The following is a 20,634-nucleotide window of genomic DNA, read 5'->3' on the forward strand; positions in this document are numbered from 1 at the left end:
TTTAACACTTACTGTATGTGTGTCAAGCTTGTAAGCTATATTGTCTGCTTATGTGTCGTGTAGCTGTTGGCTTCTAATAGCCTTAGCTTTACCATGTTTACCTTTTGTAAATTACATCACTAAAATACAAAAAAGACCAACCTTGTGTGCTTATTGGTGGACGTTTAGATGTAACTGGCTGTCCATTTTTGCGCAAGTAAACGTGATTGAGAGTAACAAGACTACTTGTATCGGAGCCCTTATACAGTGTATATATATATATATTTATTTTTATTGTCTGCATTTTAATTTTGCTTTTATTTTCTTTCATTTCACTTTGTTGTCTGTGAAGCACTTTGAGTCTGCCTTGTGTATGAAAAGTGCTATACAAATAAAGTTGCCTTGCCTTGCCTTGCCTATATAGGAGATTTTACATGTAAGCCACTGCTGATATCGAACCGATATCCGATGTCAATATTGAATTGGGACACCCCTAATGCTGTTGTGCTTGAAGTACGCGTTGAGCTTAATCTGGGATCTTGGGTACTAAATTCCTTGCATTAGTGCTCGTGTGACATAAAAATTCCTGGAATGTACACAAGATGGTACAAAATGTGCCTGAGGTCCCAGATATAGACCCTTAAATACTAAAAATATAATGTGTGTATAAAATACTGTATGGTGAACAATATATACATACGACTTTATTATCACTATTTACTTTGTAATTCCCAATAGGAAGAAAATTCCTTTGGCTGCAACAACTGCCATGGAATTCTTGTCTAATTACATCATTGAGTTTTATTAATGTAACATAAATATCTAAATGTCTTAATTTTACCAACATTTTCTGTCTCCAGAAAACAGTGCGTTTGATGCTGAACTATCACAGCGGTCAGAAGGCAGTGGTACGGGTCAACCCGTCGGTACCACTCCAGGCCCTGAAACCGGTAATTTGTGAAAAGTGCGAGTTAGACCCTACACGTGTCCAGCTCCTCAAGGACAGCATCAGTCGTGAAGAGTTACCACTGGACAAATCTTTAACACAGCTTGGAATTAAGGAGCTGTATGTTCTTGATAAGAGTCAAGGTAAATATTGACAATCCTTTCACTTATTACCTAGAATGAATATACAATGTTCCTCCTCGGCTCTCATACCAGCACCACATTATTTAAAATATTTATTTTGTGATTTGCTTTTATAAACATACTCACTCAGCAGCGCATACTAATCAAATTAGATTTGTACTTTTGCTGTGTTTTGTGAATATGGTGGCAAATTATACAACTTTTGTGGGTATAAAATGTCCTGCATGTTAAGTCCTATTTGCTTAAATTTGTTTGTCATATTTTAAAGTAGTTATGTTAACCGACAATTGACAAATAGATTCTTCATCCTCCTGCTGCCATTGTCTTTCTGTGTAATTTGTGTATAGGATTCCAGTTATTATATTTGTCTACTACATTTTTTTCTATATTTACATTTTATATTTATCTTTCCATTTACCTATTTATTATAGGGGAGAAACTGTTCCCAAATGTTGTTGAACTGCTGTACCCTGTATGCGCATACAAGGACAGTAAAGATTCTTATCTTATCTCAAGAGAACCTAAAAAAACAAATGTTAAATTAGTAGCCACGGGCAATGGGGTCATGTTTTTGATGGATTTTTGATTTTTAAACCTTGTCATTTTTTCCAGTTCTGCAGTCTAAACTGGCTTCCATTCCTGCTCTAAACTACTCAGGTATTAGTCATGTCCTGGTTACAACCTTAATGTTGGCTCTTATAACTAACAAAATGCTCCTTGCTCTATAACCCTGCTTTTTTTTCTTGGGTGCTAATTTTCAGTGAGGCTTACCTATTATTCCCTGTTAACCTTTTGGTATTCTATTGTAATCCATCCTAGCCTGCATGTCCAAAACCATTAATTGTAGTGAAGCTTTTTATTAGTTTACATAGATTTTGCTTAGAAACAATTGGACCTGTATCGCCCTCTGCTGAATAAACATTGCAATGTATCAGCAAGCCCATAATTAGTTTCATAGTCAGCCCAGTTGAATTAGTAATACAGTAATAGACCCCTCAACATTTATGTTCAACACTAATATTTTAAATACACATTTGTGTGTGTAGAGTCTAACCCTTCAGTGGCACTGAATTCCCCACCCAGAGGTTTCCCAGGGTTATTCTTGTGTCAGTTCAGTTGCTTCAGTGTTACTGTTTTCTTATGTGGTTTTGTCTTGTTTTGCCAGACTCCATCTGCTCCAGCACCGCCAGTTTAGACACAGGGACTAAAAAAGGTCTTTTTGGTTTATTCCAGCTTGGCAGGAGAAAGTCCAAGGTGAGAATTAATTTGGTAATTCATAGATCAACTTGGAGTGGTGCATGCATCCATACTTCCTCCTTGTGTAACTTGGGACAAATAATGCATGGCTTAGCATGTGGATGTTGCATGTGAGCTTTGCCTTTCTTTTTGCAGACAGAGACAACCTCTTTTGGCATGGATGACCCCAATGATAAAGTTACACTTAATGCAGGCCAAAGCTTCAATGTAAGTATTACTACCACACATCATGAAACACATTAAGGGAATTGATTGATTGATTGAGACTTTTATTAGTAGGTTGCACAGTGAAGTACATATTCCGTACAATTGACCACTAAATGGTAACACCCGAATAAGTTTTTCAACTTGTTTAAGTCGGGGTCCCTCAGGATTAGTAAAGATATGTAGATTTTACTAGGGATCAGTACCTTTTTAATACCATAGCTGATACACATCGTGCAATGTAGGTGATTAATGCTGAAGATGCTTGTAAAAAGCGAGGGCAACAATATCATGGATCTGTAAATACTTGAAGTATGTTTGTTAGGATTGTCTCTCTCATTTACTGTAAAGCTGTACTTGTCAGACACCTGCAAAATCCCAAAATAAACACTCAATGTGAAGTTTTACACACTTAAGGCCCAGTGTGAGTACATTAATTGCCGATAGTTGTGAATGTGAGTGTAAATGATTGTTCATCCATCCATCCATCCATTTTCTACCGCTTGTGACAACATTCACACTCACATTCACACACTAGGGCCAATTTAGTGTTGCCAATCAATTTATATGCTGTAATTGACTGGTGACTGAGAAAACATGTCTAAATAACCAGATTAAGAAGTAATACAAAACCCGTTTCCATATGAGTTGGGAAATTGTGTTACATGTAAATATAAATGGAATACAATGATTTGCAAATCAATTTCAACCCATATTCAGTTGAATATGCTACAAAGACAACATATTTGATGTTCAAACTGATAAACTTTTTTTTTTTTGCAAATAATCATTAACTTTAGGATTTGATGCCAGCAACATGTGACAAAGAAGTTGGGAAAGGTGTCAATAAATTCTGATAAAGTTGAGGAATGCTCATCAAACACTTATTTGGAACATCCCACAGGTGAACAGGCAAATTGGGAACAGGTGGGTGCCATGATTGGGTATAAAAGTAGATTCCATAAAATGCTCAGTCATTCACAAACAAGGATGGAGCGAGGGTCACCACTTTTTCAACAAATGCATGAGCAAATTGTTGAACAGTTTAAGAAAAACCTTTCGCAACAAGCTATTGCAAGGAATTTAGGGATTTCACCATCTACGGTCCGTAATATCATCAAAGGGTTCAGAGAATCTGGAGAAATCACTGCATGTAAGCAGCTAAGCCCGTGACCTTCGATCCCTCAGGCTGTACTGCATCAACAAGCGACATCAGTGTGTAAAGGATATCACCACATGGGCTCAGGAACACTTCAGAAACCCACTGTCAGTAACTACAGTTGGTCGCTACATCTGTAAGTGCAAGTTAAAACTCTCCGATACAAGGCGAAAACCGTTTATCAACAACACCCAGAAACGACGTCGGCTTCGCTGGGCCGGAGCTCATCTAAGATGGACTGATACAAAGTGGAAAAGTGTTCTGTGGTCTGACGAGTCCACATTTCAAATTGTTTTTGGAAACTGGACGTCGTGTCCTCCGGACCAAAGAGGAAAAGAACCATCCGGATTGTTATAGGCGCAAAGTTGAAAAGCCAGCATCTGTGATGGTATGGGGGTGTATTAGTGCCCAAGACATGGGTAACTTACACATCTGTGAAGGCGCCATTAATGCTGAAAGGTACATACAGGTTTTGGAGCAACATATGTTGCCATCCAAGCAACGTTACCATGGACGCCCCTGCTTATTTCAGCAAGACAATGCCAAGCCATGTGTTACATCAACGTGGCTTCATAGTAAAAGAGTGCGGGTACTAGACTGGCCTGCCTGTAGTCCAGACCTGTCTCCCATTGAAAATGTGTGGCGCATTATGAAGCCTAAAATACCACAACGGAGACCCCCAGACTGTTGAACAACTTAAGATGTACATCAAGCAAGAAAGGGAAAGAATTCCACCTGAGAAACTTAAAGGCCTACTGAAATGAAATGTTCTTATTCAAACGGGGATAGCAGGTCCATTCTATGTGTCATACTTGATCATTTCGCGATATTGCCATATTTTTGCTGAAAGGATTTAGTAGAGAACATCGATGATAAAGTTCGCAACTTTTGGTCGCTGATAAAAAAGCCTTGCCTGTACCGGAAGTAGCGTGACGTCACAGGTTGAAGAGCTTCTTGAAGAGCACATTGTTTACACCAGCAGCAAGAGCGATTCGGACCGAGAAAGCGACGATTACCACATTAATTTGAGCGAGGATGAAAGATTTGTGGATGAGGAAAGTGAGAGTGCAGTGCAGGACGCCAGGGTGTATCTTTTTTCGCTCTGACCGTAACTTAGGTACAAGGGCTCATTGGATTCCACACTTTCTCCTTTTTCTATTGTGGATCACGGATTTGTATTTCAAACCACCTCGGATACTATATCCTCTTGAAAATGAGAGTCGAGAACACGAAATGGACATTCACAGTGACTTTTATCTCCACAACTATACATCGGTGAAGCACCTTAGCTTCGGAGCTAACGTGATAGCATCGTGCTTAACTGCTGATAGAAACAGAAGAAACATGCCCCTGACTGGAAGGATAGACCGAAGATCAACAATACTACTATTACTTCTACTATCAGGAGACACCGAACCAAACCCTGGACCTGTAACCACACTGTTAATGCTGTCCAGCCTGGCGAAGCCTAGCAATGCTGTTGCTAACGACGCCATTGAAGCTAACTTAGCTACGGGACCTCGACAGAGCTATGCTAAAAACATTAGCTCTCCACCTACGCCAGCCCTCATCTGCTCATCACGACCCGTGCTCAACTGCGTTCCAGCGATCGACGGCGCGACGAAGGACTTCACCCGATCATCGGTGCGGTTGGCGGCTAGCGTCGGATAGCGCGTCTGCTATCCAACTCAAAGTCCTCCTGGTTGTGTTGCTGTAGCCAGCCGCTAATACACCGATCCCACCTACAGCTTTCTTCTTTGCTGTCTCCATTGTTCATTAAACAAATTGCAAAAGATTCACCAACACAGATGTCCAGAATACTGTGGAATTTTTCGATGAAAACAGACGCTGTTTGTATTGGGACACAATGGTGTCCCAATACTTCCGTTCAATCCGTGACGTCACGCGCAAACGTCATCATACCGAGACGTTTTCAGCCGGATATTTCCCGGGAAATTTAAAATTGCACTTTATAAGTTAACCCGGCCGTATTGGCATGTGTTGTAATGTTAAGATTTCATCATTGATGTATAAACTATCAGACTGCGTGGTCGGTAGTAGTGGGTTTTAGTAGGCCTTTAAAAAATGTGTCTCCTCAGTTCCCAAACGTTTACTGAGTGTTGTTAAAAGGAAAGGCCATGTAACACAGTGGTGAACATGTCCTTTCCCAACTACTTTGGCACGTGTTGCAGCCATGAAATTCTAAGTTAATTATTTGCAAAAAAAAAAAAAAAAGTTTATGAGTTTGAACATCAAATATCTTGTCTTTGTAGTGCATTCAATTGAATATGGGTTGAAAAGGATTTGCAAATCATTGTATTCCGTTTATATTTACATCTAACACAATTTCCCAACTCATCTGGAAATGGGGTTTGTACATATGTATGTTTTTTACATGTATAAGGCTGAAACAGGATATGAAGAAACAAATATACTGTAGTGTCTTATCATTTAGTCATGCTTTTATTCGTTTGGTCATGCTTTTATTTGTTCATTGTTTAATGATTAATCACAAAAGACTATCTCATTTATCATATATACCGGTATACGCAAATTAATCATGCAATTTGTTTTGACCCCTGCATGGTTAATGCTACCCCTAATAAAAGGAGTGGTTTGTTATATTAACATTCAGTGATCATGTGTGCAAAGATGAGTGAGGAGACTCCGACTGGTGTGCTCATGGACAAATTTGACTTTGAAATAAACCCTGTGGGTGGTACTTTAGAATAAAACTCTTTAGCATTAATAAATGACGTGCAAGTAAAACGTTTAAAAAAGTTATTGTATGACATTCTAAAAACATTGCACAGCTTTATAAAATGCTGGATTTTCATAGTGCCCTGTAGAGGGCGGCAAATAACCACCAATACCCATCTTTAGTAAGAGCTGACTTTCTTTTCTTAATTTTAAGTGTTTTCATTTGTGCCAGTGTCTAATGACAGTTTGGAAGAAGTATTTTATTGTTAAAATATGGCTGTAGCTCCTTTTAACCACATAAGTGCCCCATGAGTTTATGATGATAGATGCATTAAGTCGCTCCCTACCTGTGCTTTTCCACAACCCAGTCACATTGATTAGATTAGGAAGCCATGAACCTCTGATCAGCAGTACCCATCTGGGGCCAAACTCAGATCTGTTTGACGTTTGATTATATTAGCTGCCTGCCTCAGTCTAAATCATTCGCTGTCCCACCAAGATTTAGACCGCTATTCATCTTCCTTCGTTTCTACCCCTTTGTTCTTTTTCCCTACGCTTTGTCTTTGTCACTGCTACCATTTTTAACATTGCCCTTTTATGTCTGTCGCTCTTTTTGAATCCCTTTGCATACATTTTACAATGTTTGTTTGCATTAACATGTGAATGATACCAGTTAACTGTTGTTACATATTGCATCACACTAGTGAAACCAAAAAAACAGATTGTGTGCTTAGTCATACTAGATTTTAGGTGGCCTTCAATGCAGATGAGCATCTGTTTTTGTGAGGAAGGATTTTCTAACCCCACACACTCATTTTTGAGCACACATACAGAGGCTTATCACCATGAAGGCATCATATTACCCCACATCAGCACTAAAAGCCCAACCTCTAATCTCTAATTGTTCATTAGGAGCCTAACCATGTGTGTGTGTGTGTGTGTGTGTGTGTGTGTGTGTGTGTGTGTGTGTGTGTGTGTGTGTGTGTGTGTGTGTGTGTGTGTGTGTGTGTGTGTGTGTGTGTGTGTGTGTGTGTGTGTGTGTGTGTGTGTGTGTGTGTGTGTGTGTGTGTGTGTGTGTGGTCTTAAATCTCAAAGAGCCTCATGCAGTAAGGTGGGGATTATCCTGACTGTCATAAGTAATACATTAGTAGTTATTCTAAATACTTGCATTAGCCAACGACCATTGCCATGTTCATTTTCGCCGTTCTTATCCATTCTGGTGCTTGGGTTTAGTTTGTTGCTGCTATGTAATTGCAGTATTTGTGTTAACTAGCAAATGGTGTACCAAGTCAGCCCATAGTAAGAGAGACGGTTTAAAATGTACATCGTAGTAAATTGGGAACATCCATCCATTTTCTACCGCTTGTCCCTCTCGGGGTTATGGGGGGAAGCTATCCAAGCTGCTTTTTGGCGGAAGTCGCCACCTCATCGCAGGGCCAACACAGATAGACAACATTCATACTCACATCACATTGCCAATCAGCCTATCCCATATTTGAGATCATGCTGAATGAAGATGTATCCCAACATTAGGGTGTATCCTCCCAAATGATGGGGCACATTATGCACAGTTATGTTTTCGTCTTTTGCTCTTGACAGATTGTTTACCAGAGAGTAGCATAGAGCAGGTGGGAAAAAGTCAGAAAGAGTTCATATGAATGTTGTAGTGTACTTTGAACACTGTTTGTTTTTTAGCAGTCCAAATGGAAGTTGCTTCAATGTCACCCGTTTTATTTTAGCTTCAACAGACTCCATTTGACATATACCCCACATTTGTTGTTTTTGTTACTCCTCCTACTTATACCACACACACTCACACACATATAAGACTTTGGGGGATGGTTCTGCGGGGGGATGAGGATGCCTCCTATGGGGCTCCAGTCCTCCTGTCTTGTCCCCTGCTCGTCCATCCCTCAATCTTAGCTGCATATTAGACACTTAGGATTTGGGGGGCTTGGCTTGGTTGGGACCCACCATGACCTTGATGTCCCCCAATTTTAATTGCATTATTAGTTCCCACAAGCATACATATCTCACTCACGCTACAGTACACACATCAATAGGGACTGGAGGTCGGCTGTAACGGCTGACCTCCTAATTTTAACTACACAGTAGACACTCTGAGGGCCTTGTACACATGCATGGGGGGTTGGGGTTCGGGAGTACGGTGCACCCCTCACTGCCTCCTCGGCCGGCGCGGGTTGCGGGGATTGCGGTCTGGTGGCCTGCCATTCCCGGGCAGAGACCTCGCTGAGGGTGTGAGGCTTTTATTCATTTATTTTTTATTTTTTTATTTTTTATTTTATTTATTTTTTTTTTAATTTTATTTTTTATTTTTTTTATTATCATTATTTTTTATTTTTAAAATGTAATAATTTATTTGTGTGTGGCGTCGCGCGGGTTTCGCTTCCTGTTGGGTGGGATCCGTTCCCGTGTGGCCCGATCTTGCGCTGTGGGGTCTGTGTTGGTGACTTGATGCGGTGGTGGCGCGGCCCCCTTGTCTAGTTTGTGTCTCGGTTGTTTGGGCGGTGGTGTGTTTGTGCGGGTTTGGGTTGGGGTGGTGGGGTCTTTTGGTGGGGGAGGTGTTAGCGTTTGGGCGGGCTGGCGCTGGCTGGTCTCCGTGATCCTGTTGGCGTGTGGTTGCCGGTCGCAGTTTTTTCGATCGCTTTGATTTGATCGAGTGGTGCTGGCTGTCTGGGGGCATTGCAGCTGCTGTTTCTGCTGCCGTTTGTTTGTGGTGTGGGCGCCCGTGGCTGCTGGGTCCGGTGCAGGGGGGTGGCTGATGTTGTGACTGGTGGCAGCGCATGCACGTGGTGGTTGTCGGGGCTGACGAGCTTGCCGGCTTCATATTCGTTTATTGTTGTGTTGGTTGGCTTGTCGGGTGTGGGCCTGATATGCCCTTGCGCCCTGCCGCGCCGCCCTTCACGGCCGGTGTCATGCCGTCGTCTGGGGAGGGGTTGTCGGGAGTTGTCCCTGGGTGACAGGGGTGGGCGGCCTGACCTGTGGGGCTTGGAGGAGATCGGCTGGTTCTCAGTGGGCAGTGGGTGCCAGGACTTGATTGCTGTCCCGCCGGCCTGTGTATGGATTTGTTGTTGTATATATGTGTGTGTGTGTGTGTGTGTGTGTGTGTGTGTGTGTGTGTGTGTGTGTGTGTGTGGTGTGTGTGTGTGTGTGCATGTATGGGTATAGGTATGTGTGTGTTTATAGATGTGTGTGTATATATATATATATATATATATATATATATGCATGTGTGTATATGCATGTGTGTGTATATATATATATATATATATATATATGCATGTGTGTATATGCATGTGTGTATATGTATATATGCATGTGTGTGTATGTATATATATATATTAGGGCTGCAACAACTAATCGATTAAATTGATTAAAACCGATTATAAAAATAGTTGCCGATTAATTTAGTCATCGATTCGTTGGATCTATGTTATGCGCATGCGCAAAGGCTTTTATAAAAAAAAAAAAAATCTTTATTTATAAACTGCAACATTTACAAACAGCTGAGAAACAATAATCAAAATATGTATGGTGCCAGTATGCTGTTTTTATTTTAAATAAAATGCTGGAAAGGATAGAAATGTAGTTTGTGTCTTTTATCCGATTATTAATCGACTAATCGAAGTAATAATCGACAGATTAATCGATTATCAAATTAATCGTTAGTTGCAGCCCTAATATATATATATATATATATATATATATATATATATATATATATATATATATATATATATATATATATATATATATATATATATAATATATATGTATGTATGTATGTATGTATGTATGTGTATATATATATATATATATACACATACATACATACATACATACATGTATGTGTATGTGTATGTATGTATGTATGTATGTGTATATATATATATATATATATACACATACATACATACATGTATGTATGTATGTATGTGTATATATGTATGTATGAATGTATGTGTATATATATATATATATATATATATATATATATATATATATATATATATATATATATATATATATATATATATATATATATATATATATATATATATATATATATACTGTGTGTGTGTGTATATTTCTGGGGGTACGCTCTGGGCCTGCTTGTCAGGTGGGGGTCGACGCCTCAGGCTACTGCATCCGAGCTGCGTGTCTGGAGCTCCTGGGTCCCACCGTCCATCCCTTCCGGGTGCCCGTCTTGGTTGGGGCCTGCTGGGTCTAGTCCCCGCATCTATTGTGGTAGCTCGGTGCTGCAAGGTATTCCGAGGTGCTGCAAGTCGGCCAGCTGCTGGGGTAGTGACCTTGTGTGTCAACATGTCTGTGATCTTCTTTTAATTATTATTTTTTTAAATATATAATTATTATTATTATTATTTTTATTTAATTTATTTTTTTAAATAGTTTTTTTTTTTCCCCTCCCTCAGGGGGGGAATTCGACAGGGCGGTTGCTGGTTGTTCCATCCTCATCGTTGGGGTCCCTGCGGGTGGGGTGGGTGGTTCCCGTGGGCCCGTGCTGGGCGGTCCTGCGGCGGCCGACTTGGGTGGGGTGTCCTGGGGCGGGCCGCGCCGTGCTCCCAGGGGGTGGGCTCGTGGGGTCCTGGTTGCTGGTGGTCGGTCTTCCCGTCCGGTTGCGGGGAGTCTCTGGGTCCCCCGGGCGGGGCGTCCCGCCTTTCTGCCCGTGTGGGGTGTGGTCTCTCGCTGGCTTGAGGGCTGGCTGTCCCCTGCTTCTCCCGTGCCTTGTCTCCTCCGGGCGGCACGGTGGGCCGGGCTCTGGGGTTCCTGTCGCTGGCTGGCCTGGCTACGTGGGGCCGGTGGTCCCTGGTTCCCTAGGCACCACACCTGCTGTTTGTGGGTTGGGCTCTCTGGGTGGCTGGAGCCGTACTCTGGCTCCCACACACACTGGGAGTCAAATATATTGTACATACACATACGCATATACTCACATACACACCGTTATTCATACATACATAGGTACCTACGCTCCCACATACATACACAAATACAGTACATACCTACATACTCAAAGTTTGTACATTTACACGCACAGTCACTGTACAAACATACATATACACATACATGTACATATACATTCACTGTACAAACATACATATACACATACTGTACATATACAAGTACCGGTACATATACATACATACACTCATGCACATAATCACGTTTCATCAAACATAAATTAACGTTGTTACCTTAGGGTAAACTGGATAACACATGGCAAACTGTTATAGTAACAATAGGTTAAGCTTTGTCAATCTACAAGGTTAATATAGGTGGCTTCTCTTTCTTCCCCTCCATTTTTCTGCATTCTTTTGTATCTCTAGTTATCATTACGTATATGTATTGTTACATTTGAACAACTGTATTGTTGATAATAGAGGTCAATTATTGGTATTGTTCATTATCAATAGCGATATTTCTATTGGTATTTGTATTGCTATAAAGTAATAATGCTCATTGTCATTTCTGTATTATTTATTACGTTAACTGCTTCTTTGCTATTACTTTTACCATCATATTTGTACATATCGTATTTGCTGATGTTGCTCTATTGTTGTTACTGTTGTTATTGTTGTGTTTGCTGTTGTTGTTTTTGTCTCTCTGTCTTATCCCCCTTTTTTCCCCACAATTTCCCTCTCTGTCTTCCTTTTTTTCTCTTTCTATCCCCTCCTGCTCGGGCCCGGCTGCACCAAATGATAATATAAATACATTTAATAAAGTCAAATACAAAAAAGGCAACAAGAGAAGTAAACTACACTTCTCTTTTGTAAAGTAAAGCTGAACAGCCGATATGGGCATCTACAGCAACTATATGATTTGCCTGGGAAGCTGGACAGGACAACAAAAAAAAAAAATTGTTGCCGTCTCAATCAAACAGCACAATGAACAACATTCATAATGTATGTCTTTTGTCTGGACTTTGTTGTTATTTAAATAATTTACAATGTGACTGTCAGCACTCAATGTGTGATTTACGCTTTCTGATTTTTATATTGTGTAAATTTCAGATTCAGAAGAAACATGTCAACAAAAATAAGAGCTTTGACATATTTTTGTCTTAATTATACCAACTATGGTTATAGCAACTTCACACCTCACTCCCATGTGATGCTTATGTAACATTTTTGTACAAAATGACATAAGAGCATGTGTCGAACTCAAAGCCAGGGGTCCTGATCTAAGTTGCCACTTTTTTTAGTTAGTATATAATTAGAATTTTTCTCACTAAATGTATTTATTTTTTGCATTTGGACACCCAAAATATATGTATTGCATGAAATCGCATATCTTTTAAACTTTGATTAATCGTGCAAAAAATATTTTATTAATATATATTGTATTACAAAACAATCACGTAGGCAATTGTGTGTAATATCATGAGGTGATCATACATCCATATTGATATATATTCACTGTTACAAGCAGCCCTCTAAAGGCGGCCATAACTGATGTGGCCCTCAATGAAAATGAGTTTGACACTCCTGCACGAGAGGATGTGGCACAAGTTAAACAATACCTCTTTTTTCTCAATCTTTAAAGCCAGGGCAGTGCAACACAATTGTAAATTAAACTGTTTTAAATATAAAATGCACATTCTTCAAGGAAGCACCACAGCCTCAGCCCTTGATTGTTTTTGTGCTGTTCTTTCCCATGCCGCCCTATATAGTAAGATGTTCTCACATTTGGGTGGCGTTAATTCTATTTATTTTTTGTATGCTTTTACACTACAGAATACACAGTTGTTTTCAGTCTACCCCAGGGCAGCTGTGGCTACAAATGTAGCTTACCACCACCAGGTGTGAATGAATGATGGGTTCCCACTTCTCTGTGAGCACTTTGAGTATCTAACAATAGAAAAGCGCGATATAAAATCTAATCCATTATTATTATTACCTTGATTTATCTTCTACAGTATTAAAAACTTTTATTCAGATCATTGGGTGACATGGTTTGATTCCTCCGTTACATCAAGGCCCTGTACCATGTTGAGCCATAGAGTGTCATTTAGGATCACTTTAGTCCGATAATAAAAAAAACTACTCTTTGTTGCATTTAGCTGTTCAGAACCAAACGTTTGTGGCTGACATCGCAATGGACCATAAAATCAAACATTACATTTTGCAGCTAATGCTTTCAAGATTGCTGTGAGGACCTGAAACAATTGCAGAACAGTGTTTTAAAAAGGCCAATGTGAACAATTCATACTTCTATACACCATGTGTCAATTTTCTATTAGCATGTGTTTTTAATTATTATCCGCCTCACCCCAATATGCTGTTTTTGATAGAAAAGATGAAGTTCCCTTTTGTTTTTGTGTGTTCAGATAGGTATTTGAAAATCTGACATCTTATCTATATAACTCTTCATGGTACCCCTAGGGACTCCCCACAGGCAGAGGACATCCAGGCATTGAGGATCACTACAGCACATTGACCCAGTCTCAGTCTGTCATCAACATCTTCGGGACATCTCCCAAGTCTGACACCAAGAAGCGTAGGGCTCCAGCACCACCACCAGGGGTTCCGACATCATCCATGGGACACAGTAATTTGGAGGCTTGTCAAGTGAGTAGCATGTGACACACAAAAGAAAAGATGAATGGATAGACCCTTTTATTTTGCAACATTTTGTATCAAAGGGACTGTTACACACTCACACTGCACAAAATAGGTGAGGTTTTTGTTGTTCTTTATATCTTTGATGGTTTTGGTTGCTTGAGACAGAGGCAACACAATTTAAAAAATGTTTTAAGTATAATCCACCAAAAGGAGATTAGGTCCTTTTTAGTTAGTTTGCGGGGATTTTTAATAACACTTTTAGGAAAAGTCAGAAATGGGTTAAGAAACAACTGATTAGATTTTGGGGGTGATCCAGATCATTTCTACTATCTTAATAGAGATTTACATTAGAAGTCTGAGCTCCTCTATGTGTATGCTAGGGGCCCCGCCTCCACCCAGAAAGAAAGAGAGAGAGTGGATGACTGAAAAGTGAGTTCACTCTGATGCAAAGAGTGAATAAGGCCGTTTTTACACAGCATATCAAATCAGATTTTGTTTGCCCGTAAGTGACACAGATCGGATATTTTTTGCCATCCTTAACGCTCCAAAGTGCTTCAAATCTGGTCTTTTCGCATCAGATTTTAAATTTTGATCCCTTTGAAGGCCTTTTGATGAGATCATTTCACAGGTTTAAATTAGTAAAATGACTGATGTTCGACACATTATACTGACTGACATAACACAACCTAATTTGATCAAAAATTCTTCAAAGGGTCAAAATTTAAAAAACAAACATAACACATTTGGTATTTTGGTTTAGGGTTAAAGTTGCTTGAGAGATTTGAGTAAAGTAAAAAAAAATACTCCAAACCTTTGAAAAATGAAGGGTTTTTGTGTCTCGTTTGGCTTTGGGATATTGTTGAATAACTGCCAGTGTATCGTACACCTGTGAAAGAATTAGACATTGAATCGTCAACATTTAACATGAAAAAAACTCTCTTAGGAAAAATTATGTATAATGCAGTTGAGAGGCTCCAGCACCCCCCGCATAGGCTCCAGCACCCCCCGCAACCCAAAAGGGACAAGTGGTAGAAAATGGATGGATGGACGGATTAACACAACAAATATTGTGCTTTTCTAGTTGGTAATTGTTCTAGCTGATAATTAATTGTTTGTAGTTGATAATTGTTTCATCTAATGTCAAAAAATGCCACTGTAAATGCCACTGTCCTTACTATTCTAAATAGTCCTAATTAAAGTATATAAAATTATTCAGGTCTTAGTAATAGTATGTATCTGGCACAGCCTTGTGTTTTATGTTTTGGTCTGGATTCAGTAGCTTAAGTCAGAGTGACCTGTATCCAGAGGTGTGGACTCGAGTCACATGACTTGGACTCGAGTCATGAATTTGATGACTTTAGACTCGACTTGACAAAATGTAAAGAGACTTGCAACTCGACTTAGACTTTAACATCAATGACTTGTGACTTCACTTGGACTTGAACCTTTTGACTTGACATGACTTGCTACTTTCCCCAAAACCCAAAGATTAAAAAGTTATTCAGGAGCGCTCCGTATCTTTCATTGTGTACTTGTGTCTGTCAGCGTGTTGTTCTTGTCAGCTTGTGTGCTCTCAGTACAATAGCCAATCAAATTAGGACTACGTTGTTTTCATCCCACAGCACTCATCCAATCAAATTGCAGGAAAACCAACGAAGAAGAATTGTCAAACACTGCGTCAGTGAGAAAAAATGATGCCAAAGTTGGTTTCGTACGGGTATAAAAACTACGACTTGGTCAACAAAAATCAAATTGCCAATTGCAAAACATTCAGTTCGAATATTACAGACGGAGACGCAACAACTTCCAACTTTGTTCGACATTTGAAGATGCACAAAGAAGGGTATGTTTTGAATGTAAGCTAACGTTTATTGGCTAAGTAACGTAACTTTTATTTGCTGTGTAGTTAAATCAGTGAGGTTGTAAACTCACTGCTAACGTCATCTTATAAGTAGATGCAGCATCGACCGCTACTGCCTACTGGCGCTGACGAGACGCGGGGCCTCCATCTTGGAGTGGTGATCCGCTCCACTCAGTGCAATTCATTTGGCAGGAGCAATGAACTGTCAGCGCATTTAATTCATTTTACCTCACTGAATACCACTGATTTTCACGGGCTTTTTTGTCATACGTGTAGCTACGATAAAGGACACATGTTTTGGCGTGTTTTATTATTCATAGTTTGCTTAACAGTAATGGAATATTCTTATATGCTATAAGTGACCAGACGTCCGAGATCAAAACTGGGAATATAATCCCAGAGAAGGGGGAAAAAAACGGTCAGCTACTTTTAAATTCAAGAAACAATATGATTAGGTTATATATACGTGCGTATATCCTATATAAACAATGTATGAATACATTAGATATCTATATAGCTTAGGGACCTGTAGACTGTATCTCTGTTGCTGCAGCAGAAGAGAGTTTATTCTGTCTTGACACTTTGTATTGATATTTTGTATTACATTCTTCCCTCAAATGATAATGTTTACAGTGATTGTTATATATGTATTTTTTATGTACACTACCGTTCAAAAGTTTGGGGTCACATTGAAATGTCCTTATTTTTTAAGGAAAAGCACTGTACTTTTCAATGAAGATAACTTTAAACTAGTCTTAACTTTAAAGAAATACACTCTATACATTGCTAATGTGGTAAATGACTATTCTAGCTGCAAATGTCTGGTTTTTGGTGCAATATCTACATAGGTGTATAGAGGCCCATTTCCAGCAACTATCACTCCAGTGTTCTAATGGTACAATGTGTTTGCTCATTGGCTCAGAAGGCTAATTGATGATTAGAAAACCCTTGTGCAATCATGTTCACACATCTGAAAACAGTTTAGCTCGTTACAGAAGCTACAAAACTGACCTTCCTTTGAGCAGATTGAGTTTCTGGAGCATCACATTTGTGGGGTCAATTAAACGCTCAAAATGGCCAGAAAAAGAGAACTTTCATCTGAAACTTGACAGTCTATTCTTGTTCTTAGAAATGAAGGCTATTCCACAAAATTGTTTGGGTGACCCCAAACTTTTGAACGGTAGTGTATGTCGATTTGAATAAAAGCGTCTGCCAAATACTTAAACATAAACATATATAAACACCTGAAAGTCTTTATATCAGCTAAAACCACCAATCTGTTTTACTGGATTCAGAATAAAACCAAATTCTGTTTTACCCAACAATCTTAGTATTTGAATATTGTTACTTGAAGACTTATTCCTGGTTACAATTATACTGTTAAGAAAGTATTGTCTTATATTTTGCCTAAAATGAGAATGCATCATAATCAGTGGCGGCTGGTGAATTTTGTTTCAGGTGGGGCAGAAAGTTTGTAAACCAAACCACTGTGGGGGCGTCATCCTCCCCCAGAAGATTTCTTTGTGACTTTCACATACAAATATTGAAGATTTTTGCTCCTTCTCAACTCTTTGGTAATATTCTTTTCACAAAATACAACCAATAGTATGTTAATGTTAAATCTTATTTGTGAAAAGTAATCCCCCGATTCCTATTTTCAACAGTCCGCTCATTTGAGCAGGAAAACGCTGAAAACCAGCCCGGCATCTTTGTTTTCTACCTGTCAACTGTCAGTTTAGGCTGCTCGCCGGCTCCTCCTCACCACTTCAAGATGGCGGCCAAATTGCTCGCGTCACAGCAGCCAATGCTGCGTCTACTTATAAGATCTCTATGGTTATTACGTCATTGCAAACACGGCAATCTGTTGCGTCCACTGCAGTTCGCTACCTTATTCATATTTTTTGTCAAGTGATTTTTTTTAAGCAGGGTTGCATTACATTAGTCAATGTATCACACACAGTAACGTAACGTTAGACGGCGGTCAGCAGCACCGCATATTTTAGCCACCTACAAAAAGACAAACATAGTCAAATAAAGGTCAGTTAAAATGTACACTATATTAAGAATATGTGTACATATTGCGTAGGGCCCTGACATCTAAAAAGTACAACTCTGTTCATTGTTATGTTCATGTATTTGTTATGTTTTTCATGTGTACGCACACATACAGTATGAGATGAGATCAATGAGATAAGGTAAGAACAGGATAGAAACTGCTGTGGAACTAGTTACAATGCAATATGCCATGGAAATACAATGTTAACACTTTTGTGCAAATAAGTACAGTTGCACTTGTTTTTTCAAATGTGTTTATTCTGTAAAGGGATGAGTTAAATGTTTAAAATGACTGGTTAATAGTGCTATTATAAAGTTTTCCTGCAATTTCAAATGCACTTGTTTTAATAAATAAATACAGCATTTTAAAAGCATACACAATCTGTGTAAATATATTAGTCTGTGGTTAAAAGGACTTGAAAGGACTCAAAACTCAAAATGCAGGACTTGGGACTTGACTTGAGACTTTCCAGTCTTGACTTTGGACTAGACTCGGGACTTGCCTGTCTTGACTCGGGACTTGACTTGAGGGCAAAGACTTGAGACTTACTCGTGACTTGCAAAACAATGACTTGGTCCCACCTCTGCCTGTATCAGCCGTAAAATAAACATTTATCAGTCTCATTATTTGTTTAGCTTCTTTGTGTCTTATCTATTATACAGTGGAACCACCAGATTAATATTGAAAATACCTTTTTTACAATCACAAGCAATTTACATTATTTAAGTAAGTGAAAAGGAGTGAACATGAACCACTCTGTTAGTTGTGTGAAACAATCTTAATACAGAGGCTGTAAATTCCATTTTAAAAAGTTCAAATAGCCCTTTCTCTGACCTGCCACAAATGCTGCTTTTTTGTGGCTATTGATATCAGTTTGCTATCGGATCGATGGTCATACTCCGATCAATTAACACCCCATTGTAAATTTTCTTCCAAAACTCTGCCCAATCTAATGCCAACATATTTTCCCCATCAAAGTCAGTAATACATACCGTAGTAGTACACTTATTGAATTTAAATGTTACAAGGCTTATACCAGGACAGTTTTTAAGCAATAGCTGCTTCAGCATTAGTTGTGTGATGTTTATCCAACGTTACCAGGTCTTCTGACTTAAATTATCTCTCCCAGAGAGAAAGCGTAATCCCTCAACCTGTAAGAACAAAAGTGATCCAATCACCACAAGTAAAATACTGACACACTACCAGAAGTCAGAGGGCTCAAAGAATATAATTAGAAGGTCATGTAAGGACTTGTTGACTGCCTTAATAGTAGATTTATCTTTCTTACTCAAAAAACTTGTTTGTTACTCGGTCTGACACAGTCTGATGAATATTCATAGATGTCCATGCATAGCAAAGTCATGCTGTAGTGCAGAATGCTGCATAGTTCGGTTTTCCCATAGTGCTTGTGTTGTCAGAAGAATTGAAGTGGGCAGTCGGTGCTGTTTTATTAGCTGTTAGGCCTTTTTCGTCAACAAGTTGGTTTCGAAACATTGGTAACATTTTTGACCGACAATCCGCTTTTCTGAGTTGACTTTTTCAACTGACATTAGTGTCAAAATGTGGGTAATCAGCAAATTACTATGTGATAGGCTAGATTGATAGCCTAAAGCAGTGGTCCCCAAATTTTTCGAGCCCAAGATCCCTGGTCTCAGCCAAAAACCAAAGCAAGTTGGTTATATATACAACTATATCATCTATATACAGTATAGACAGTGTATGTATGTGTGTGTATATATATATATATATATATATATATATATATATATATATATACTTCTCTCTATCTATCTACATACATACTATGTATGTATGTATGTATCTATCTCTCTCTCTCTCTATCTCTTTCGTCAACGATCACTCGAAACAAGTATGATTGACCTCCTGCTGGTGGGACTGCCTTCAGGAGAACACCTGTGCGTGGAATCTTTTAAAGTGGAGAGACTGGTGCACAGATAGCCACCACACTGTCCGTGGCAAAGAGAAGGCCATGGTCCAATGGCATGCAGACCAAGACAATTGGGGGCCCATCTTTGCTGCAGCCTTCTTCCGCCTTTGTGACCGTTGTGGAGCTTCTATGCAACCATCATCGGCCCACTCCACCATTGCGGTCTTTTACGACGAGGGAGACGCGCAGACTCCCACGTCACTTCTTCGCTGGGGGGAGCTGTATCCGATGGCAAGGGAAACCCAGGACGACCGGCACCTCCTCACAGCTGCAGGAGGCTGCCGGAGCTCCGGTCTAAGGACCGCCTATGGTGCGCCTACCATCACTTGCTTTTCTCTCTGGGTGTGCTCCCCTAGCCTTTTGTCTTCCCAGACTAACCCACAAGGCAGCGAGGCAGTGGTTGGGTGATGCCACAAAGTGGTTCTGCGCATCACGCCTCTGGGGACCACTGCAGCTCCGAGATCCCCTGCCACGTTTGCCTTGGGCCGCGGGGCCCTAGTTACCGTGTGTGGCCACGTGGAGGCCTGACAGGAGTCTTGGTGAAGGAGAGGCTGTGTACTGGCAGGAGAAGGCTGACGCACAAGGCTGCTTCTCCGTTCACCACAAGGGCTAGCCAGTGGCTGTGTCTGTAAGCGAGAGGTTAGCAAGCAGGTGGGAAGTAGACATGCAACCTTCCCTCTAACTTACTTACTTGCTTATGGTAGTCCATCGTATCCGATGATGACTTCCACTTCTTCTATTGGTGAGTTTTGAGGTGACTAAAAAGTCCAATACGAGAGC

The 20,634-nt window shown here is 39.9% G+C and overlaps 1 protein-coding gene across 7 annotated transcripts in view; it reads left to right on the forward strand.

Moving 5' to 3' along the window:
• Window positions 1-20,634, forward strand: part of LOC133660187 (protein cordon-bleu-like) — a 158,101-nt gene that overhangs the window by 95,536 nt on the left and 41,931 nt on the right. For all 7 annotated transcript variants that reach the window (XM_062063431.1, XM_062063432.1, XM_062063433.1 and 4 more), the window contains 5 exons: window positions 840-1,068; window positions 1,681-1,725; window positions 2,234-2,322; window positions 2,461-2,532; window positions 13,810-13,995. In XM_062063431.1, coding sequence (XP_061919415.1) covers window positions 840-1,068; window positions 1,681-1,725; window positions 2,234-2,322; window positions 2,461-2,532; window positions 13,810-13,995 — 621 coding nt within the window. The remainder of the gene's footprint in view (window positions 1-839; window positions 1,069-1,680; window positions 1,726-2,233; window positions 2,323-2,460; window positions 2,533-13,809; window positions 13,996-20,634) is intronic.

The sequence above is a fragment of the Entelurus aequoreus genome, linkage group LG11 (assembly GCF_033978785.1).
Source record: "Entelurus aequoreus isolate RoL-2023_Sb linkage group LG11, RoL_Eaeq_v1.1, whole genome shotgun sequence".
Taxonomy (NCBI): domain Eukaryota; kingdom Metazoa; phylum Chordata; class Actinopteri; order Syngnathiformes; family Syngnathidae; genus Entelurus; species Entelurus aequoreus.